The sequence below is a fragment of the Oncorhynchus kisutch genome, linkage group LG26, assembly GCF_002021735.2.
Source record: "Oncorhynchus kisutch isolate 150728-3 linkage group LG26, Okis_V2, whole genome shotgun sequence".
NCBI lineage: Eukaryota > Metazoa > Chordata > Actinopteri > Salmoniformes > Salmonidae > Oncorhynchus > Oncorhynchus kisutch.
In genome coordinates this window covers 8,772,996-8,796,293 of record NC_034199.2, presented here as the reverse complement: position 1 = coordinate 8,796,293, position 23,298 = coordinate 8,772,996, and the positions used below count along the sequence as shown (strand labels likewise).

Genomic DNA, 23,298 nt, shown 5'->3' with positions numbered 1-23,298 from the left:
TAATGAAGCCTAATTCAAATCATATCAAACTCTACACGCCCCGAATACAAGAAGTGTAGATTTTACCATGAAATGCTTACTTACAAGCCTTGCAGTTCAAGAAGGGGGGGCTATTTTTATGAATTGTTCAGCAGTCTAATGGCTAGGGGGTGGAAGCTGTTGAGGAGCCTTTTGGCACCGGTACCGCTTGCCGTGCGGTAGCAGAGAAAACAGTCTATAACTTGGGTGACTGGGGTTTGTGACAATTTTATGCGCTTTACTCCGCCTATTATTTTGGTCCTGGATGACAGGAAGCTTGGCCCAAGTGATGTATTGGGCCGTTTGAACTACCGTCTGTAGCGCCTTATGGTCAGATGTCGAGCAGTTGCCATACCAGGTGGTGATGCAACCCGTCAGGATGCTCTCGATGGTGCAGCTGTAGAACCTATTGAGGACCTGGGGGCCCATGCCAAAGCTTTTGAGTCTCCTGAGGGTAAAAAGGTTTTGCCGTGCCCTCTTCATGACTGTCTTGGTGTGTTTGGACCATGATAGTTTGTTGGTGATGTGGACACCAAGGAACTTGAAACTCTCGACCTGCTCCACTACAGCCCCATCGATGTTAATGGGGGTCTGTTCGGCCCATCTTTTCCTGTTTTGCTCATATTGAGGGAGAGGTCTTTGTCCTGGCACCACACTGCCAGTTCTCTGACCTCCTCCCTATAGGCTGTCTCATTGTTGTCGGTGATCTGTTGTGTCGTCAGCCAACTTAATGATGGTGTTGGAGTCGTGTTTGGCCACACAGTCGTGGGTGAACAGGGAATACAGGAGGGGATGAAGTACACACCCCTGAGGCCCCCCAGTGTTGAGGATCAGCGTGGCAGATGCATTGTTGCCTACCCTTACCACCTGGGGGAGGTGGGGGAGGTGTTTAGTTCCAGAGTCCTTAGTTTAGTGATGAGCTTCGTGGGCACTTTGGTGTTGAACGCTGAGTTGTAGTCGTTGAACAGTATTCTCACATAGGTGTTACTTTTGTCCAGGTGAGAAAGGGCAGTGTGGAGCGCAATTGAGATTGTGTCATCTGTGGATCTGTGTGGGCTGTATGCAAATTGGAGTGGGTCTAGTGTGTCCGGGAGGATGCTGTTGATGTGAGCCATGACTAGCCTTTCAAAGCACTTCATGGCTACCGACGTGAGTGCCACGGGGCAGTAATCATTTAGGCAGGTTACCTTTGCTTCCTTTGGCACAGGGACTATGGTGGTCTGCTTGAAACATGTATGTATTACAGACTCAGGGAGAGGTTGGAAGAGAGGTTGGGAGAGGTTGGAAATGTCAGTGAAGACACCTGACAGTTGGTCGGCGCAGGCCCATCTGGCCCAGCGGCTTTGTGAATGTTGACCTGTTTAAAGGTTTTGTTCACATCGGCTACCGAGAGCTTTATCACACAGTTATCCAGAACAGCTGGTGTTCTCGTGCATGGTTCAGCATTGCTTGTCTCGAAGCAAGCATAAAAGGCATTTAGCTCGTCTGGTAGGCTCGCGTCACTGGGCAGCTCGAGTCTGGGTTTCCCTTTGTAGTCCATAATAGATTTCAATCCCTGCCACATCCGACGAGCGTCAGAGACGGTGTAGTAGGATTCAATCTTAATCATGTATTGACACTTTGCTTGTACGTTTGAGGGCATAGCGGGATTTCTTATAAGCGTCCGGATTACTCTCCCGCTCTTTGAAAGTGGCAGCTCTCAGCTCTATACGGTCACTGTGGGGATGACCTCATCGATGCACTTATTGATGAAGTTGATGACTGAGGTGGTGTATTCCTCAATGCCATTGGATGAATCCCGGAACATATTCCGGTCTGTGCTAGCAAAACAGTCCTGTAGTGTAGCATCCGCGTCATCTGACCACTTCCATATTGAGCGAGTAACTGGTACTTCCTGCTTTAGTTTTTGATTGTATGCAGGAATCAGGACGATATAATTTTGGTCAGATTTGCCAAATGGAGGGCAGGGGTGAGCTTTGTATGCATCTCTGTGTGTGGAGTAAAGATGGTCTCGGATTCTTTCCCCCTGGTTGCACATTTGACATGCTGGTAAAAATTTGCTAAAACTGATTTAAGTTTGCCTGCATTAAAGTCCCCGGCCACTAGGAGCGCAGCTTCTGGGTGAGCATTTTCTTCTTTGCTTATGGCCTGAAAACATCAGCCATGTTCTTCGGCGCCATATTAATAGACCTCACTTGAGTGGGGCTAGCTTTAGCACCGTTAATGAGGTCTAATGATCAACGCTCCACTCTGACACCTATTCACCTGATGGGCTAGCATTAGTATTCAGCGTCCAACGCGAGATGGCATTATCGTTGGTAATATAGGCATTCAGACAGACAGCTAGACAGACACACGATGACGAGGGACATGGAACTAACCTTGAGCTCTCCAGCCGCCACTTTGAAGACCAGCTCCACAACGGAGCCCACAGCCAGACGAGCCGCGCTGGATGAGTGGACCTCGTTCCAAATGGTGTCGCTGTCCACCTGTGAACACGAACACACATTTATGTAATGCGCGATATATACATGTTCATGTATAATACACAATGTAAACAGGGTAAAGCATACAATTGGACAATGTTGGACCAGGATGGCTGTGGTGCCATTTGTCCTCCCAGTCCCAACAATTCCAGAGGTAGAAAGAGTGAAGAAGATATGCGCACACAAGCTACAATACAAAAGCCCCTAACCACACACAGTGTTTACAAATCCCTTGTATTGTATCAAAGCTTGCACAGGGAGAGCGGGGGGGGGGGGGGGGGGGGGCGACTTGATTGCTGAGCAGAAAAGAGACTCTCAGAGTGAGTTATGGGTCAATCCAACTGATGTGAATGACTCCCCTTACAGACAGAAACTCAGTTTGGACAGCCAGGCTTAGTTTCTTGTACATGCACGACTATCCTGCTGGCACACACACACATACACACACACACAAAAACACACAAACACATGCACATCCTGTACGTCAATCTAAAGGGTAGGGAGAACTAATTTGCTCTTCACACGTCTGTCCGCCTGAGTGTGCTTCTGGTGGGACCCCATGGGGGAACACAAAAGCATGCTAGTAGAGGTGTGATTGTAACGTCCGGGAGAGAGGTGAGATGGCTTTTATTCACAGACGTGTGTCAATATTGAGCCAAGGGAGAAGTTTGGGAGAGATGAGGGATATACTGTAGACGGAGAGAAATATTAAATATTTTAAAGGGGGGGGGGGGGGGGGGGGGGGCATGGAGAGTGATGTGGGATGGGGTGGGGGGAGCTGGCTAGTCCCGGGGTAGTGGAGGTGTGGGGTGTGCATGTGGTCAGAGAGAGAGAGGCCAGGCATTCATCCGTCAGGGCTGATTATGCTGACACACGCCTGCTCCGTGGCCCCAATCACAGCGCGCACACACAGTACTTCTACACACGTCTTTACTCCTCTACACACCACTAGACTGCATATTGTTGCACCCCCCCCCCCGGGTTAAGGTTGAATTCCGAGATGGACTAACCTAAGGAGAAGAAAACAGCTGGCAGAGGGAAAGATAGGCAGGAGAGAGATAGAGAGAGAGAGAGAGAGAGAGAGAGAGAGAGAGAGAGAGAGAGAGAGAGAGAGAGAGAGAGACTGGCTTCCAGTCGAAGCTCGCATCCACTACAAGCCCATGGCACTTGCCTATGGAGCAGCAAGAAGAACTGCCCCTCCCTACCTTAAGGCTATGTTCAAACTCTACACCCCAACCCGAGCACCCCGTTCTGCCACTTCTGATCTCTTAGCCGTCTTGGCCCTCCAAGCTCTTCTCTGTCCTGGCACACCAATGGTGGGTCCAGCTTCCCCCCCCCTACCTCTTCAAACAGTATCTAAAATAATTCCACAGCACCCCCCACTACCTCCTCACCCCCCTCCCCCACTAGCTCTGACCCTGCTACTTTATTGATGAAAACGTACGTACGGTGGCTGTGATATGTGGTTGTCTCACCTAGCTATCTGAAGATGAACGCACTAACTGTAAGTTGTTCTGCATAGGAGCGTCCGCTGAATGACTACAATGGCAACGTAAAGGTAGAGAAGGGATAGAGCGAGAGGGAGTTTGTGGGGACCTGGGACCTTCTGTGAACCTCTGGGTCGCTGATAGACTCAGCATACATTGACTCTGGCGATCCCAACGGCATGAACGCTCAAGGCTAGAGTTAGAAAAGAAAAGGAGAACAGGGGGCCTTTTCAAGTCACGCCAAGAAGGACTTTGTCACAAATTATGAGTCTGCGATGCATTTACGATGCAAAGAAGACCAGTGGGGAGGGAGGGGGAGGGAAATAGGTTGGGGGGGGGAAGGCACGGGGGAGTTGAATGAAGAGTGACGGCTGCACCAGAGTGAGTGAGTGAGTGAGTGAGTGAGTGAGTGAGTGAGTGAGTGAGTGAGTGAGTGAGTGAGTGAGTGAGTGATTGAGGAAGTCATCAAGGAAATGAATGATACAGTAATCGAGTGATCAAGCAAAAAAAAAAAAGGGAGACGACAAAGAAATGTGACAATGTACCCTGGGATGAACTGAGGAGTGTGTAAAAAAAAGTGAAAGAAAAGATTGAGAGAGGGAGGGAGGGACACAGCGCCAAAAGTATGTCACTAGTCCCTAAAGGAGAAGAAAGTGCAACGTCGGAAGGGCAGAGCAGCCTTTGACGAAAGCGACTTGCAAGACTGAGACTGAGGAAGACGAGGCGAAAGACGCACGCCAGTACGACCAAGAGCGATAGGGGGATAAAAGAGAGAGGAAAACGAGGGACCAGGGAACCAAAGAGAGTGAGGGAACGTGTTGGAATGAAAGAGTGGTAGTTCTGCTCAGGCTGACAGGGTAATTTGATGAGGCGAGGCGCTGTGCTGGGACTACAGGAAGACAACAATTTAGCCCTCATTTCCATAAAACAGAGCAGAGCCCCTTCTGTTTCCCACCGGCAGCGGCGGGCAGAACAACAGACCCAGCTAGATGCTCTCCGTGGAGAGAGAGAGAGAGGTAAGGGGGAGAGGGATTGAAAATCAGACCTCTGTCAACATATTGATCTAGGGAGCAACAAACACACAATCTGAGTTCACACACTCCAATACACACTCCCACACATACAGTACGCAAGGGAACACACACCCCATGAAGACAACGAAATGCAAGCATACAGAGAGGGTCACACACATACACTAACCCAGCTGACCTTGTTCTTACCTGTCCCCCCCCCCCCCCCCCCCCCCCCTCCCAACCATCACACTGAAGGAACAGCACACACACACAGCATTGCCCCCCCCCAACCTCCCCCATACCCCCCTCCCCTCCAGTGTCCCCCTCAACACACGGACAGCGCCCTCCCACCCACTCTACAGGACACAGCTTGTTTATAGAAAACATATGGTCACAATTACCCACTCGACAGAAAGCAGAGCAACAGTTTTGGTTGCCTCTGGTGCTCCAGGGTGGTGTGTGTGTGTGTGTGTGTGTGTGTGTGTGTGTGTGTGGGATAACACACAACACCATTATTTAGACAGGGGAGAATAAGTAGGGAGTGACTTACCCCTACCCCTCCACAAGGCAGCCTCACAAACATGGGAGTCAATGAACCTGAGAGGGAGAGAGACAGAATGGGGGTGGAGAGAGAGAGAGAGAGAGAGAGAGAGAGAGAGGGAGAGAGAGAGAGAGAAAGGTCAGAGGCAACCGCCAGAATACTCCCTTGTCACACAGTATGCCCTACCAGTCTCTCCAGTCAAGAAGCATCTGCAAGATGACTACAACGTCAACTTAGACATGTCATCCCCTTTGAGATATAAACGAATCTTGACCCGTACTAATTCTAGCAAAAACGTTGTAAAGTGGAAACCCCACACCCTTAAAACAACACCCCGGCGTGATTTGAGAACATAGGCTACACCTGTGTATGTGTGTATGATTTTGTAGTGCCGTCTAATCGAGAGAGCAGCATTTCACCTTTGGGCCTGAACATTTCAAATGTGTCTAGGTGACCATTCACGATTCTTAGTGGGTCCTGAGTTGATCATTACACTTCTGCATTAATATGAATTCATATAGCAGACCCTCCTAGAGCATTGACGCGTGACAGAATACATAACATAGTCACACATATTTGAAGTAAACACTTTTAAAATGGTGCAAGTGGAAATACGGAAAGTCCAACAGTCCAAAACAGTGTTTCTCCTGCGGGTACTTGGGAGTCCTTCAGGGGTACACCGGGCAGAGCAAAATGTACACGGTGCTACTGTAACTAAAAATGTTGGGACAAAATGACTGTTCTTCGACAGGCGCTGCTTGGTTAACTCCGATATGACAGCCAGGGTGGTCATAGTTCGATGTTTGAGCCAAGCCGTCAGTCTCCCTCTCAACCAATACAAAATATTTAGGTGATGGATCAGAACACTTTGGGTGGAGGGAGTAAACACAGAGGGGTGATGTCATGGAACATTGTGTGTGTGTGCGTGCGTGCGTGCGTGTGTGTGTGCGCGCGTGTGGTCATTATTGGCAGAGAGGTAGCGGCCTTGACCGAGCTTAGGGACAGACTTGAACGAGCTCCAACTGTGGCGAGATAACATGAGAACGGAACGACAACAAATAAAATGGTGGTTGTTTAGGTAAACAAAACAAATTCTGTGGAGCTTCCTGGCTTTTTCTTCACACAGACGGCTATAATGCAGATAATAAAGTTGATACCGGTCTGGTAGAGGAACACTATCATTAGACCAGCTCTGCCCTGTAATAACCGACAGCGGAGGTGTGAGAGAGGGGGGGTGGATAGCAGTCTACGGGAGACTGTTATTGTCGTATACACTCTCATACTGGAGGCAATCCTGTTCATGTATTGTACTTTGTGCATATAAATCAAATCAAATCAAATTGTATTTGTCACAGGTGTAGACCTTACCGTGAAATGCTTACTTACAAGCCCTTAACCAACAATGCAGTTCAAGAAAGAGAGTTAAGAAAATATGTACTAAATAAGCTAAAGAAAACATGTAAATAAAAACAAACACAGCAACATTTTCAATAACAAAGTCACAATAACAAAGTCACAATAACAAAGTCACAATAACAAAGTCACAATAACAAAGTCACAATAACAAAGTCACAATAACAAAGTCACAATAACAAAGTCACAATAACAAAGTCACAATAACAAAGTCACAATAACATAGTCACAATAACATAGTCACAATAACATAGTCACAATAACAAAGTCACAATAACAAAGTCACAATAACATAGTCACAATAACATAGTCACAATAACAAAGTCACAATAACATAGTCACAATAACATAGTCACAATAACAAAGTCACAATAACAAAGTCACAATAACATAGTCAAGGTCATTTGTACATGCAGGGGTAAAGATAATAAACAGTGAGTAGCAGCAGTATAAAAACAAAGGGGGGGGGGGGGGGGGCATTTGATTAATTGTTGACTTTGGGGTAGAAGCTGTTAAGGAGCCTTTTGGACCTAGACTTGGCGCTCTTGTAACGTTTGCAGTGTGGTAGCAGAAAGAACGGTCTATGACAAGGGTGACTGGAGTCTCTGACTATTTTTTGGGCCTTCCTTTGACACGGCCTGGTATATAGGTCCTGGATGGCAGGAAGCTTGGCCCCAGTGATGTACTGGGCTGTACGTACTACTCTCTGTAGCAGCTTACGGTTGGATGCCGAGCAGTTGCCATACCAGGCGGTGATGCAACCGGTCAGGATGCTCTCAATAGTGCAGCTGTAGAACCTTTTGAGGATCTGGGGACCCATGACAAATCTTTTCAGGCTCCTGAGTGGGAAAAGGCTTTGTTGTGCCCTGTTCATGACTGTCTTGGTGTATTTGGACCATGATATTGTTGGTGATGTGGACACCAAGGAACTTGAAATTCTCAACCCGCTCCACTACAGCCCCATCAATGTTAATGGGGCCTGTTCGGCCCGCCTTTTCCTGTGACCTCCTCCCTATAGGCTGTCTCATCATTGTCGGTGATCAGGCTCAGCACTGTTGTGTCGAAAGCAAACTTAATGATGGAGTGATAATTTGTGATAATTTGACTTCAGTGGAAGTTGGGATTCACCCTCACTATAATGAAGAGCATCTAAACAACTGATCCTGTATAGTGTATTAAGCACCAACATCCATTTGGGTATGGGCCATATCCACAAAGCATCTCAGAGTAGGTTTTCTGATCTAGGGTCAGTTTAGCCTTTTAGATCATAATTAATTAGATTATTTGGACAGATCCTAGATCAGCACTGGTGTAGGACTTACTGTCTAGTTTCTGTCGGAGTGGGTTGGTTCCATACAGAAGGACGTGGGCCTCAGAGTGAACCGTCTGCAACTCCTCCAGAGTGGCTTTCCGCCCTCGGATACACTGCAGAGAGACACACAGGGACCGAGAGACAGAGAAAGAGCGAGAGGGGAGAGAGAACGAGAGAGAGAGGGGTAGTGAGAGAGTGAGAGAGAGAGGGGGAGAGAGAGCGAGAGAGAGTTGGTAACACTTACTATGACACCTGTATCTGTGATGCTTTATCCATTAGTTATAACACACTCCTGCTTTACTAATCCCCAAGGGTCACCTGAGCTTTTGATGGACAGGAGGGATGGAAAGATGAAAAGGAGGGAGTTGAGGAGGATTGGAGAGGAGGGGGGGACAGGGTAACACCTGTAGCCAGGAATCTCCAATTAGTTACAGTGGGGGTCGTAAAGGGGGACCGAAGGGTGTGTGTGTGTGTGTGAGTGAAAGAGAGAGACAAAGAGAGAAAGACAGGAGAGTGAGAGAGGAGAGCAGAGGGGAAGGGAGGGGAGGAAGTCTGGGGATGGGACTTGTTTGTTTGTTTGTGCCATTCAGGAAAAACAGAGACGGCAGCTATGCAACCAAGCGTAGCGCTGACGCAGTGAGCGAGTGAGATGCAGAAGAAGTCAGACACAAACACGCACAGCGCAGAGTATGATGCAGGATAGATCATCCCCATTTAGGAACCATTAAACTGTGTTAATAGCTCTCAGATGAAGAGTAAAGCATGCCTCTTGCTGAGCAAGTTTGTGTGTCTGTGTGGTAAGTATATGTGCGCACGTGTGCGTGTGTGTGAGTGGATGGTCACAGAACAGGTGCAGCGCGTGATAAGACCCACTATGATAAGACCCACTATTAGCTCAAATTCAGCTTCAACCCACTAGCAGCTTTTAATCTCTACCAGCGCTTCAAAACAACATAAAACTTCAAAAACAACCCCGTAAGCCCCCCCCCCCCCCGATTGGTTATGGTTAGGATTTGTCAACGGCTTGCCCTACGGGCAACTTGCTGTAGGGTGTTTTGTCAACGGGAAGGTTGGTTTAACACTGCCCTCTCCTGGTCAGAAAGGGTCTGAAAGTGGAGGAACAGGTCCATCTCAATAGTCCAGGTTGGATGGGGAAAGGCAGACACTTTATACTGTTGAGATCGGTTGGCAAACAAGCTTCCTCAGTTACTCTGACAGGGGACCTGAATTTATACTCCAAAGTGGATTCCTCTCCTTAGTCTCTGCAATGATCGAGAAGAAAAAAAATAGACTATATGGGTGAAACCCCAGAGCTGGCCACACTTTAACCTGTCCTATTACTTTAACCTGTCATGTTACTTCTGAATCCGTGCTGAAATGAGGGATACAATGTAAGAAAGCCAGTTAACATTTGACATGTTAGTCATTTAGCAGATGTTCTAATCCAGAGCGATTTACAATTAGTGCATTCATGTTAAAGGTATACTTCGGGATTTTGGTAATGAGACCCTTTATCTAATTTCCCAGAGAAAGGGGGGGGGGGAATTTAGAGTTTCAGACATTAGGGGGAAGCCTGATCCACCATTGTCGAGCCAGGACAGAGGAGAACTCTGACTGGTTCTGAGCGGGACCCGCCCTCCCGTAAGGGGTGGGAGGGTCACGAGACCAGAAGTGATCGGGTTGGGGTGTAGGGTTTCCGTACCTCACACTTGCCCCTCAGTCCAGTCTCCTGCAGTCGGGACCAGATGCTCTGGATGCGTCCGGCGTGCTCGGGGTGTGTGTTGGTGTTGCCACACATACACTGGTGCTTCTGCATCAACGTGTCATACACCAGGCCTGGTGGGGAGAAGGGCAACGCACAGACACACACACACAGGGTTATGAAAGACAATGTTAATGCGACTGTTTGGGAGACATAGGTTCTGACAAACAGCACACGCACACTGCACTGCTGATCAGTATGCTGGACACTGGGACTCTCAAAGTGGTTTATGGGAGAAAGAGAGTCAAGGTAAAACATTTTGTTTTCACAGAGAGAGGACAGACTAATCTAAGAGAACAGGGAGTGTGTGTGTGTGAGTGAGATACAGACTACAGGTTAGAGAGAGAGTGTGTGCGTGGTGTACCTCGTGACCCGTGTATATAGCCACGTTATAGTTACTCATTGTGTATTTATTCCTCGTGCTATTATTTTTCTGTTTCCTCTCTCTGCATTGTTGGGCAGGTCCACACCGGTTGTTTACCAAGCATGTGACAAATTCATTTGATTTGATTCGTGTGAGCGTGCTTGTGTTTCTGTGCTTGCGTGCGAGCGTGTGTTTGTGTGTCTGTGTCTACACATGCGTGTGTGAGAGAGCGTCTGTATGTATGCGCATTTGTGTGTGTGATACAGACATGGGGTGCTTGGACACTAACCAGTGGTGAAGCGAGGCTTGGTGGGCGGCTCCTGCTGTACCACAATGGGGGGGAAGCAGGCCGAGGCGGGAGATGATTGGGCCCTGGAAAGGGGGCGGTGCACTGGGAAGGTGACTGACAGGCCGGCTGACTCCATGGAAGCCTGGTAGTTCCTTAACTGGATCATCCTCTGCTGCTCCAATAACACAGCCTGCTGCTCACACAAATACACAGAGAGAGAGAGAGACAGAGGGAGAGGGGAGAGAGGCAGAGGGAGAGGGGAGAGAGGCAGAGAGAGAGGGGAGAGAGATAGAGAGAGAGAGAGAGAGAGAGAGAGAGAGAGAGAGAGAGAGAGGGGAGAGAGATAGAGAGAGAAAGAGAGAGAGGCAGAGAGGGAAGGGAGAGAGGCAGAGAGAGAGAGAGAGAGATAGGGGGGGGGGGCGATAGAGAGGGGAGAGAGATAGAGAGGGAGGGGAGAGAGATAGAGAGGAGAGCCAGAGAGAGAAAGAGAGAGAGACAGAGAGGGAGAGGAGAGAGGCAGAGAGAGAGAGAGGGGAGAGAGATAGAGAGGAGAGACCGAGAGAGACAGAGAGAGGGAGAGAGAGAGAGAAAGGGGAAAGAGAAAGGGGAGAGAGAGACAGAGAGAAAGGAGAGGGAGACAGAGAGCGAGAGAGAGAGAGCGAGACAGAGAGAGAGAGACAGAGAAAATGTTACACACACGTAAGCTAATACACACACAACAAATTCTGCTTTTATGTGCATCTGTTGAGCTGCTGCAAGATATCTTACTAGCCAGAAGATGGCGCTTGATGCTTATGAATCTATTATCATAAGCTAGACAGACAAGTGAGTCAGATGTGTGAGCGGCTTTAGGACCATTAAGATACAAATGGTATGCAAGTATGCATGCATTTAGTATCCTTTCACTTAGAATCAGCCCAATTCCTGCGAAAGCCTTTGGTGGCACGCACTGGCATACTGGTATGAAAGTATTTAGTATGAACACTATAAGTTGTCGTAATGTGCTATTGGGATTCAGATTCTAAAACTGTACGGCCACTTAGTGAATTGCCACTACTGTAACTATCAGAGCAGGTTTAGACTGGGGTATCGCTCCTGCGCTAACACTTCCTTTCCCAGGGGCCCCCAGTGCTATACTTCCTGCCGGGGGATGTGGGCGTCATGGTGACAGGATGGACAGTGGATTGGATTTGGACCGACTGCAGGGCTGCATGTTAGACAGGGATGACATGGTGTTCTGGCTAAGTGGGTTTGTGTGTGTGTGTGTGTGTGTGTGTATATGTGTGTGTCAGTGTGTGCGTGGCCCTCGGGAGACTAACTCAGATTCAGCAGTAGAGAGGAGGCGTGAGGCTGACCTCAGCCATTCAGATAAAAACCTGCACGCTATTTCACTTTGTGAGTAGGAGTATAGCGTGTGTGTTATTGTGTGTGCTTGCGTGTGTGTGTGTGTGTTTGTTTGTGTGTCAATACAGCAAGAGTAAGCCATGTGTGGGTGTCGGTTTCTCGTGAACTGACTAAAAATGAAAATAGCCTACATTCTGTTCACTATCACACATGCAGTACACGTGTGTGTAGTCTTCTTTCTCGGTCTGTCCATTTGGATATTCCAGCTCTCTTCAACTGGTGATGTGAATCACTTTTGTTTTTTATATGTTGTGTGTCAAGTGTGTATGTGTGTGTGTGTATGTGTGTTTGTGTGTGTGTGTGTCTGTCTGTCTCCTCTCCTCTTCCCTCTCTCCTACCTGTCTGAAGAGCAGCTCCTGGTCGACCATCCTCTCTCGGTTGTCCCTCTCCTCTTCCTGAGGGTCCGGGGGCTCCTGCTTGACCGTCACCCCGCGCATGAGGACTCCTTCCTGGGGACACAGGGCTTGGTGCTCCCTTAGCTCCTCTTCTGTCTCCTCCGGGTGGCTCTCGTGCTGTCGACCCGGCCCTGGTTCGCTGGGCTTGGCCATCATCTGAGGAGGAGAGGGAGGGGGTTGAGGTCAAAGGTTAGAAGATCTGGCAGTGGGTGTGGATAAGTTACACATACCTGCACCAAACCTAAGTAACGATAACTGTTGCAATATATAGTTTGTGAAATGTTCTATTTCTGGATGACCACAAAGAAAGTCCACTTCCTTCATGCCTATGAGGGCAGTATACTATTTTCCCGATTTTCTAAAATATTTAAGCGGAAATGGAGAGTTAGTCAAGTGCTTCCAACAGGTGAGTCGGGACCCTAAGAGTGGACCGCCACAGCCAGTCCCTCTTGGGTTGTCACTAGAAACATGTTATTGTCGATCAAGTGACTCACAGGCAGCCCAATTCTGATTTAGTTTTTCTCCCACTAACTAGTCTTTTGACCAATCGCATCAGATCTTTTCACATCAGATCTTTTTCAGAGGACCAAATAGTGAATAAAAGACCAATAGGTGAATAAAATATCTGAATTGGGATCTGTTTAAACGCAATCAAAGACATTCAAAAGCCTCATGTCAACGCAAAGAAAATTGGGGAACCACTGATCTAGGAAAGCCGCAGCAGAGCCATATATAACCATAAGGATTCAACCCTATCCTTCATTTTCTTCTGCAATGATCCAAGTATATTCTATCAAGTGCATCTCTTATGGTACTGCTAACAGTTAGACAGGTGTTTTGGCTTCCAGTATGATCGTCTATGTGTAGATCGGTGAGTTGATACGAGTTCAAAGAGAGTTTCACAAACATTTCCTTCGGAGCACAGATAAATCCATAAATCCATCGAGGAACATGTCTAAATTTAAACGCAAGGTAAACAAACGTCACTGCTCATGTCCAAACCGCCATCTATTAGCTCAGATGACAAGCTGACTGGCTGGCCCTTATGACTTGTTGCCAGAAGCTGGTTTGTTCAGATTATAAAGGTTAGTCCACCCACGGTCTCCGGGTTCACACAGACTCGCCGTGAGAAAAAGAAAAACAGAATAGATAGAGTGAGAGAGAGAAAGAGACAGAGCGAGAAATAGAGGTGAAGCCTCATCATAAAAGCAGAGAGAGAGAGTTAAAGAGAGAGTGTGAAGGAGAGAACGAAAAGAAAAGGAGAGAGGGCTGAGGTCTCATCATAAGAGCAGGGAGAGGAAGAGAGAGAGAGAGAGAGAGAGAGAGAGAGAGAGAGAGAGAGGGGGGGAATGAAAGAGGGACTTTGGGGAAGGTCTAGGTTTAGAGAGGAAGGCGAAGAGAGTGACAAGAGAGAAATCAGAAATAGAGTCAGAGAAGGCAGCCCAGAGAAAGTGGAAAAGAATGAGAGCCAGACAAACTGAAGAAAATGAGACTCCGAAATAGAGAAAGAGACAGAGAGCGAGAGACAAACAGACAAGACAGAGAGAGAGAGAGAGAGAGAGAGAGAGAGAAGGAAAGAGACAAACGAGAGCGATAGAAGGAAAGAGAAGTAAAGAGAGAGAGAGTGTAATTTCAAGACTGTGGCGGATGTCGCTGTGCCAGGCCAGCTGGGTCCATCCAGCTCGGTCGCCACGGGGATGTCAAGGGTAAATACTACACCCCCCCCCCCCGTCCGTCCGTCCTTCACCCCCCTTTCCAGTGTCCCAGGTCGTAGCAACCATGTCTGGCAGACGCACGCACTGGGCCCTGTTGGCATGACGCCAGGGGAACCGGCTCATTGACGTCAGAGCACCAGTCTCTTGCCTCATCCCCCTCTAAACACAAGCCACTCTTTTTACACTCGCTCCCCCCCCACCTCTCCCCTCTTTTATTCCCCCTGACTCCCTCTCTCTTTTATTCCCCCTGACTCCCTCTCTCTTTTTCGCGAAATTCTCTCTATTTTTTAAAGGGGAAACTCTCTTTTGGGATTTACACCAGCTACATAAGGGATGAGGTTGCTTTGAAGTTGGATGCTAAATAAACACATTTGAAAGTTTTGGAGAGAAAGTGAGAGCCTACTGTAGTTCCTTTAATGCTTAAACACTGGTAGTTAAACAACTTCTCGACACTTAATATCCAAATATACATTTTCTTAAAGCTTTTCAGCTTTGCTGTACCTTTCATCCAAAACATGAAGCAAAAAGTATGTCTCTTCAATTACGAAACCTTTTGACAGTAGATGACAATATAACAGTAGCAATATGGAATTATTGACATCATGGAGGCAGCTGATTTAAGTAGTAAAGTGACAAGTGACCTCTTTATGGATCACCAGCAAACAATCAATGGATCCTGAGAGTCAGCAACCAAAAATATGACTGAGTTGTTTTAGCCGCATGCTAACCTGGATCCTACCACTCCCATTGCTTTTCAAGCAACAATGCTAATGCTAGAAGGTTGGGAAGTAAACAAAGCCATATTCTCCATATTCTTCATTGCTGACCACTGAGATGATCCACATGGATCACTTGCTAGTTCTGAGGTAAATATCGGAGGTAAATTTGTCGAACTACCCCTTTAAAATTAAAACATTTATAGGCCATATTCTTCATATTCTTTATCGCTGACTACTGACAATCCAATTGGATTACTCGCTAGTTCTGAGATTAATTTGTAATGTGGTAATATCCATTGTTATAGTCCATTAAACACATAGTGATGTCAATGTGGCCATGTGTCAGTGAGGGACATAAGTAGGGGAAAACAACAGAGATTCAGAGGATAATAGCGTATAATCCTCAGGGAATGTCACGACACAGGAGAAATTCAGTAGGGAGAAAGAAAAGAGCAATAATTATCTCTCTACGCCCCCACCCTGCTCCGGCCTTATGATTCTCTATCCTCCCTAATCACCACACACACGCAAACACACACACACCGAGCTCCTTCCTGTGTGACCATATAAGGAAGCGGCTTCCTCCATACGAGGTAGTTGCTATGGCGACGGAAGAAGCGAGCACAGGAACATGCACGCAGGGCAGGCAGACTCTGGCAAACACTTAGCCGACGTACAGCTGTTGTGTTACTGCTGCTGCTGCTGCTGGTGGGGCTGTTGCTTAATGACATAGCAGACACACACTTACACATGTACACAATCACGCACGCCCCCGACCCCTCCCACACACACCCGCCCCCACACCCACCACCTCCTCCCAGACACACACCACACACACCTTGTTGATGTGCAGTTGCTGCTGCTGGAACTGCTGCTTGTGTTTCTCCAGGAACTGCTGGTGCTGCTGCTGGACCACCAGCTGCTGCAGGGCCTGGGCGTTCTGGGGCAGAGGGGCCGACTGGGTCCTCCCCAGGGGACGGTGCTGCCCACGCAGCTTGTGGATGGAGGGCGACTGCAAGGGCAGCCCGCCCAGGCCTGAAACACAGGAAACACCGACAACATTAAGAGGATGACCCACAAGTAACACTGGGGACCCACCAAGTGGAGGCTGGTGTGGAAGGACGGGCTGGTTGTTGGAATAGAACGAGATGAACGGCATCAAAACACATTCATTACACTGCAGAAAGTACTATGAGCCGTCTTCCTTTCACCAGCCGCCAGTGAAATGGGATGATGTGTTTTGGATAGTGCCTGAGACGGAGTGGATATGCTTACAGCAGGACAGACCTAGTGGGTTCTGGGACTGCTCCAGGAGCACCATGTGCTGGAGGAGGGGGTTGTGTGCCGAGCCCCCATCAGTCAGGTAGGAGGGCAGGTGGGCCCCTGGGATGAAGGGAGTGGTTATGGGGAAGCCCTGCTGCAGCCTCTCATGCATCGAGAGCCTGTCACCATCCTGCTGGCCTGACGTCATCTGAAAGGAGGAAAAAATATGCAGGTGCCGGGTGGAAGTTGCCCCAAAATGCAGACCAAGGAATCATCTAACTGTAGTGTATTTCCCTCTAATATATTACGGGGCAAAATACTGCATATCAGTGAACTAATAACTCTGCCTGACTTCACTTGGAAGAGTTGGAAACATGTAGAGAGAGAGAGAGAGAGAGAGAGAGAGAGAGAGAGAGAGAGAGAGAGAGAGAGAGAGAGAGAGAGAGAGAGGGTGAAAGGAGAGGAAGGGAGGGGGGGGCATTCCTTACAAAAAAAGAAAAGGGTTGAATGGACCGTCTGAGGGGGTAGAACGTGCGTCACTGACCTACTGCTGGTCATTGTCTCTCAATGGGGCCTTTCTGAAATGGAAGTGGGGCTGAAAAGCCACATACGGCAGATGGACTAGGTCTAGACAGGGCCCCCGCTATGTGGAGTCCTCCACTGTGAAAGGGCTGTGTGCGCAAGCAAGCCCTCAAAGTGGAGGAGAGGAGAAAGGAAGAACAGAGCGAGCGAGAAGAGAGTGAGAGCGAGGGAGAGAAAAGAGTACATTGGGATGAGAGGGGAAGCCGGTGGAGAGAGCGAGAGTGTAGTAGGGAAAGGAAGAATGTGGGCGAGAGAAAAAAGGGGAGAACGTGAGATGTCAGGGTAGAGATGCAGTAGAGTGCTGAAGAGGGAGGAAAAAGTACGGGAAAAAAGAGAATACCAACCTAACTAACGAAATAAAAAACAATGAACAACAAACAGAAAACAAACAAAGGAATGAACCAACAAGACAAAGACAGAAAGAAAGAAAGATCACAAAGAGTGAGAGAAAGCGGGAGTATGAACTCACGCTGGACGGGCCGGTGGCTGGCAGGCCCAGGGTGATGTTAGGCAGTGAGGGCGATGTGTACAGAGACAGCTGGCTCAAGGGGCCCTCTCGGCCGGCCAGCCTGTGGGCCAGGGAGGCCTGGAAACAGAGGAGCACACAGTCAGAGAAACACACACACTGAAAACACTGGCCAGATAAATAGACCCCTCTGGAAAAATGAACAGCCCCTGCAGCCTCCTGTCTACACGGGCAGTCTGGAGCACATGTTGGTTACAGAGACACACACTCAGCGCCTCAAACACAGACAAGGATATAGGGATACACATACTCTATGCGCAGCCACTTGCATTTCCACCGCCACGTGCACAGACACACGCAAACAAACACAAGCACCCGTACGTACACACACATCCACAAACAGTCACACCGGTTCACACAAGCATGGAAGCACATGCGCACGCACGCGCGAACACACAGGCCAACAACTAACAAGTAACACTTTGTTTGGGTCTGGGCCATATGAGGCAAACAGTCCTCAGCAATGTGACTGGGAGTCAACGTCAAAGCAGATTGAAGAGAGAAGAGTGCATCAGAAGCCCATGGTCACGGCAACCGAACAGCTTGACGCAGGTTCAAGTTACAGTGGCTGCTTACCTCGACTGTACTAGCGATGCCGTTCTCATTGGTGATGTTACTGGAGCTGTTGTTGGGCGAACTGGGGCCCGAGCCAGGTGCGCTGTTGCAGGCCGATTCTGCAACAAAAAAGACACAAACCACAAGACATGTGGCTCCCACACAACACGCATACTGATCAAGGTACCAGGTTGGAAACCTATCGATTTCAACCCACAGAAAAGCACTAAAGTTACAGATGCAAGGGCTGTGTCGAGTTTGATCGTGTTCCGTTTGGGCTGAGTTGTGCACAGGATGCTTACCAGCCATGTCCAGAGAGCGCTTCTTGGCAGTAGTGATTATTGGACCATCCTTCCTACGTAGCAGTGGGCTACTTCTGCGCTCTGTCACCTTCTGTTTAAGCCTGGACCGGAGCTTCAAGTTGGGCTCAGAGGCTAGAGAGAGAGAGAGGGACAGAGAGAGGAAAAGAGAGAGAGGAAGTGAGAGAGGAAGAGCGAGAGGAAGAGGGAGAGGAAGAGAGAGAGAGAGAGAGAGAGAGAGAGGAAGAGAGAGAGGAAGTGAGAGAGAGTGAGAGAGGGAGAGAGAGAGAGAGAGAGAGAGAGGAAGAGAGAGAGAGAGAGAGAGAGAGAGAGAGAGAGAGAGAGAGAGAGAGAAAGAGAGTAAGTGAGAGAGAGAGAAAGTGAGAGAGAGAGAGAGAGAGAGAGAGAGAGAGAGAGAGAGAGAGAGAGAGAGAGAGAGAGAGAGAGAGGGAGAGAGGAAGTGAGAGAGGAAGTGAGAGAGGAAGAGCGAGTGGAAGAGCGAGAGGGAGAGAGAGAGAGAGAGAGAGAGAGAGAGAGAGAAAGTGAGAGAGAGAGAGAGAGAGCGAGAGAGAGAGAGAGAGGAAGTGAGAGAGGAAGAGCGAGAGGAAGAGCGAGAGGAAGAGCGAGAGGGAGAGAGGAAGTGAGAGAGGAAGTGAGAGAGGAAGAGCGAGAGGAAGAGCGAGAGGAAGAGCGAGAGGAAGAGCGAGAGGGAGAGAGAGGAAGAGGGGGTCCATTAAAACACAGCTTGAGAGCATAACATACACAACAAGGATTACAGAAATCTAAAAGGAAGAATATGCAGTTCTTAGTAAAGCCTTTTTTTACTGGCATCGCCATTGAGGGTATACTTGAGAGGAAAATGAATTGGTTTGAGAGCCACAAGAGGACCAACAGCATTATATAGGTTGATCATGACACAGATGACGAGACCGAGGATGAAAGGGGGCCTGGCTTCCATAAATACTCAAAAAGGAGAGAGTGGAGAGACACACGGCTAGTGTTACATTTTGAAAATCCACATGCATGACCAGCAGGATTCATTTGAATCAAAACAAATACTTCTGCAAAACATGAATGAATACAACACTGCAACAGGGACCCGGAGTGAAATTGTTCCACGTATTCTGTTCCGTCTTGCACATGATATAGTTTAAAAAAAATATATTAAAAAAAGCAGAACTATGGAAGTGGGTATTCATCAAATGGCCACCCAGGCTATTTACATTAACCCGTACCCCTCCCGCCCCCCTTTGTTTTTACACTGCTGCTACTCGCTGTTTATTACCTATGCATAGTCACTTTACCTCTACCTACATGTACATATTACCTTGACTAACCTGTACGCCCGCACATTGACTCGGTACCCCCTGTATATAACCTCGTTATTGTTATTTCATTGTGTTACTTTAAATGTTTTACTGTTATTCAGTTTATTTAGTAAATATTTTCTTAACTCTATTTCTTGAACTGCATGGTTGGTTAAGGGCTTGTAAGTAAGCATTTCACAGTAAGGTCTACACCTGTCGTATTCGGGCGCATGTTACAAATACAATTTGATTCGATAACATTCAGGACTCATTCATTTTTCTGAGGAGATTCTCGCTGCTCTGGCTTCCCTGGCTGTCAAAGCCCCATAGGGCTTTTGGGCTTCTAATGACGAGAGTTCTCTCTCTCTCTCTCTCTGCTGCAAAACAAGCATGTCACTCCGCTCTCGCTCTCCTATCCTGCTGTCTGAAACTGTCTGTAAAACAAGAAAAAAAAACTCCAGACCCCAACACACTGCCTCACGCGGCGCGACTTCTGCTAAGCGACGCTCAGTAGAGACCTGAGGTGAGGTCACACTTCTCCGAAATGCTTGGAGAAGAGAGCCTATGCTGGAGAGTGTTCACAATTTAGACACGATTAGTATTTGATCGATGGCGCCAAACACCACACTGTGCTGTGGAGCCGAGAATGAAATGATCACTGCAAATGAAGCACCGCACGCGGCGCTCACCTGGTACCTCATAAAGGTTAGCCAGTTCAAGGCATTTAGTGCTAACAAGCTACTCCTTAAAGGGGCTCCTTCTGGAAAGACTGACGGAGCAGATGAGAAACGACTTGACGAGATGAGCTCCAAAAATGTGACAAGGACGAGCAGCACTAGGGGGGGAAAAGAGTTCTCCAGTCTTGGCAGCTCTTGCAGACTAAATGCCAAGCTAATGAATAGCTCTTGTTGTCAAACGCTCTCTATTAAACGAGTGTGTATTGTTTGTGCCCTTATTTTCGGGTTTGCAAAACAGTCGTTTTTGTTCATTCTCGCTTTCTGTGCATAGAGGCGGATAACCTTTCTCTCCCTCCCCCTTCAGTTAGTCCGGACCAAAAGCTCACCACCAGTTAACCCTTTGGCTTGGCTCGTAACCTCGTGTGAAATGGGTCTGGCTTACAGAAGGCAAGCTACGCTCCATTAGCGTAGGACTCGGGGCCATGTCTGCATCAACATGGGACTCTGGATATTTGGTCAGGGAATGTTTGGTTGGTGGTCGTCCCATCCCTTCCCTTTCAGCTCCATGTATCCTTGAATGTGAAAAACAGGTATAAGAGTTGACCAGGTTCCCTGTTTTAATGCACTCGGAGCAGACAGAGAACACCTCTGGCCCATTTGGGACGAGCGGGGGCTTTGAGTGCGTGGAATGCATCATTTATATGAAAGTGCACTTTCAATTTGAGGGGCTGAACTTGCGGTTGGAACTTATTAAAACTTGATTGGGAATAAAAGAGCGGCGCTTCTTGTAAGTGGAGGGCACGTGTCCAAAAGGCTTCGTTAACAGGATCAGGGGAGACCCGGTCATGAATGTTGTGCATTAGCAGCTGGAGCGTATGGGAACACATTCAAAGAGACAATTCCTCTGAAGAGTCATAATGCAATCTAGCACAAAATAGCCTGACCCTTCCAATATGGCTGACCGAGCTAACAATAGTCTGAAGTAGTTGACAGTAAGGTGGTGCAGACTACTTGTATCCACAACAGCTGTCTTGGCGTAAACTAGCCATAGATGGGTGATGTGTTTATTTGTGGTTTTGCCGAAAGATACTGAAGCATAGGATTATGCGAGAATGTGCCAGAGGGGGGAGGGGGGTCTCTGTAGCTCGTGTTTGGTAGAGCGTGGGGCTTGCAATGCCAGGATAGTGGGTTCAATTCCCGGGACCACTCATACGTAAAGAATGACTGTCGCTTTGGATGAAGGGGTCTACTAAATGGTATACAGTGTATTATTATTATATTGGTGTCCGGGTATTAGAGAACGTACATTAGAACCTTGGATAGAAAAGGGGAGATAATGCTTGAGTCTCATGCTTGATGATGACGACAGTCGTATAACCAGGTTGCGTGACGGACTAGTAGCTTTATAAGTGAGACAGATGAAGGCGGGTCGAGCTACAGACATGTCGACGCACTCGTTCGAATAACAGATTAGATGCAAACGCTGCATTAGCGTTCACATCTCTCCTGTCGCGCTTCAGTAAAAATCGGTCTAGAACAGCCACCACATAAAACGCATGTGTCCCCCTGTAAAACACTGCAACACTGCAGAATAAATAATCAGTCACTAAAGTTCCAAGGAAAGATGAGACATAAAATATGAGAGACGTCAAATTTGCCATTGGGCCTTTCAGCGCTGAGCTTTATTTGCGGTGTGGTGGACAGTGGCTCAAGCAGTCCAAGCGGGTCTAGGCCAAAGGACGTGGCTGGCAGCCAGGAGTGGAGAAAGGGCTGAGACGGGGATGGATGGGTGGGTGGATGGAGGTTTGCCGGCCGTGCCAGGGTTTTCTCGGTTCTCTCACGCTCAGAGGAGAGATGGTGGGGGTAAAGTGTTGATGCAGGCAGAACCAGGGGCTTATGGCCTGTCTGCCCTGCAGGCTGGAGGAGCCTGTGGGGGTTCACCCCGGGACGCGGTGACTTTGAAGGGTGTTAATGCTGCCACGCCAAACGACTCACTGCAGGGGCCCACTGCTGACTCTAGCAGTCTCTCTCTCTCCCCCCCCCCCCCTCTCTCTCTCTCATGTCTATCTATGTGAATGAAGTTTTAACGTTACCTCAGAGGCAGCAAAAATCACAATAAACAATATCACTGTCTGTGAAATCAAACTCCACAGGTAGGCTTTAGTCGTGGTTTCTCATTTCTTGAGTGCACATTGAAAGTTCACATTGAAACATCAAGGAAATGAGACATTTTTCACTTCAGTTTCTGGTGAAAAATAACGTCGCTCCAGGGACAGAGATGGTCCAGTCGCTGTAGTACCACAGACACGATTGAGTAAGACAGGCACGATCAAGTGAGTCAAACAGAGCTACTCCAGGAAACTGAAGAGGCTCCTCTTCACATTGTGAATGGGCTGTGATTATCGTACGGTTTGATGCCTGAATGAGCATCATTATCATGAAGATGAACATGGAGATGCTCATTCTACGCTAGTTTCCTGAATTCTGAGTGGATCTACATAAAAGAGAGGAGACTTCTTTGGTGCTTTGTCTATTCCTCGTTAGCTTCTATTCCTGTCCGTGATATCTTCAAATCAGCGCTGAACAAAAGAGCAGGAGACCAGATTTTCGGTTTGATAACTTGAATCTGTTCGCTGAGGGTCAGTTGAAAATACTAAGAGATTGATGCATTAACTAAAATCTGATTAACTAGCATCTCAATATGCTGAAATGGCCGCTATCTGTGTGATATTTGATCCGAATATAAGTTCACACATATTTTATGACCAATATCTCATTGTTGTTGAATATATCTACAGTATCTACAGTGTATATCTTAGAAGCTAGTTATTTAGCATGGGCATTGCTTATCAATGACCTCCTACACTTCCAGCAACAACGTTTAAAATACAGTTGGGGGGGGGGGGTTTTAGATTCCCCACGTTCCAACTGTAAAATCTCCATATTAGAGATACGAGGTTGATACGAGGGAGAGAAGGAGACACGGATGAGCACGTTGACATTTTCCCTCTGACATTAAAGACAGACGAAGCCTCCTCGGGAAACGCGATAAGACGGCACAAAACATTTGCAGCCTCCGCCGGCAGAGCGGAGAGAAGTAGCGTCTCAAAAGGCGGTAATGACACACGCCGCCGTCTTCACGGCGTGGTTTAATAACAGCTGAACACAGAT

The 23,298-nt window shown here is 48.0% G+C and overlaps 1 protein-coding gene across 4 annotated transcripts in view; it reads right to left on the bottom strand.

The window, feature by feature from the left end:
* hdac4 (histone deacetylase 4) overlaps nucleotides 1-23,298 on the bottom strand; it is a 216,077-nt gene that overhangs the window by 52,110 nt on the left and 140,669 nt on the right. For 2 of the 4 annotated variants that reach the window (XM_031805646.1, XM_031805648.1), the window contains 11 exons: nucleotides 18,147-18,278; nucleotides 17,866-17,963; nucleotides 17,233-17,349; nucleotides 16,194-16,389; nucleotides 15,757-15,953; nucleotides 12,428-12,640; nucleotides 10,686-10,878; nucleotides 9,973-10,106; nucleotides 8,281-8,383; nucleotides 5,555-5,601; nucleotides 2,400-2,507 (listed from right to left, as the gene is read on the bottom strand). In XM_031805646.1, coding sequence (XP_031661506.1) covers nucleotides 2,400-2,507; nucleotides 5,555-5,601; nucleotides 8,281-8,383; nucleotides 9,973-10,106; nucleotides 10,686-10,878; nucleotides 12,428-12,640; nucleotides 15,757-15,953; nucleotides 16,194-16,389; nucleotides 17,233-17,349; nucleotides 17,866-17,963; nucleotides 18,147-18,278 — 1,538 coding nt within the window. The remainder of the gene's footprint in view (nucleotides 1-2,399; nucleotides 2,508-5,554; nucleotides 5,602-8,280; nucleotides 8,384-9,972; nucleotides 10,107-10,685; nucleotides 10,879-12,427; nucleotides 12,641-15,756; nucleotides 15,954-16,193; nucleotides 16,390-17,232; nucleotides 17,350-17,865; nucleotides 17,964-18,146; nucleotides 18,279-23,298) is intronic. The other 2 variants (XM_031805647.1, XM_031805649.1) reach the window with 1 other exon arrangement.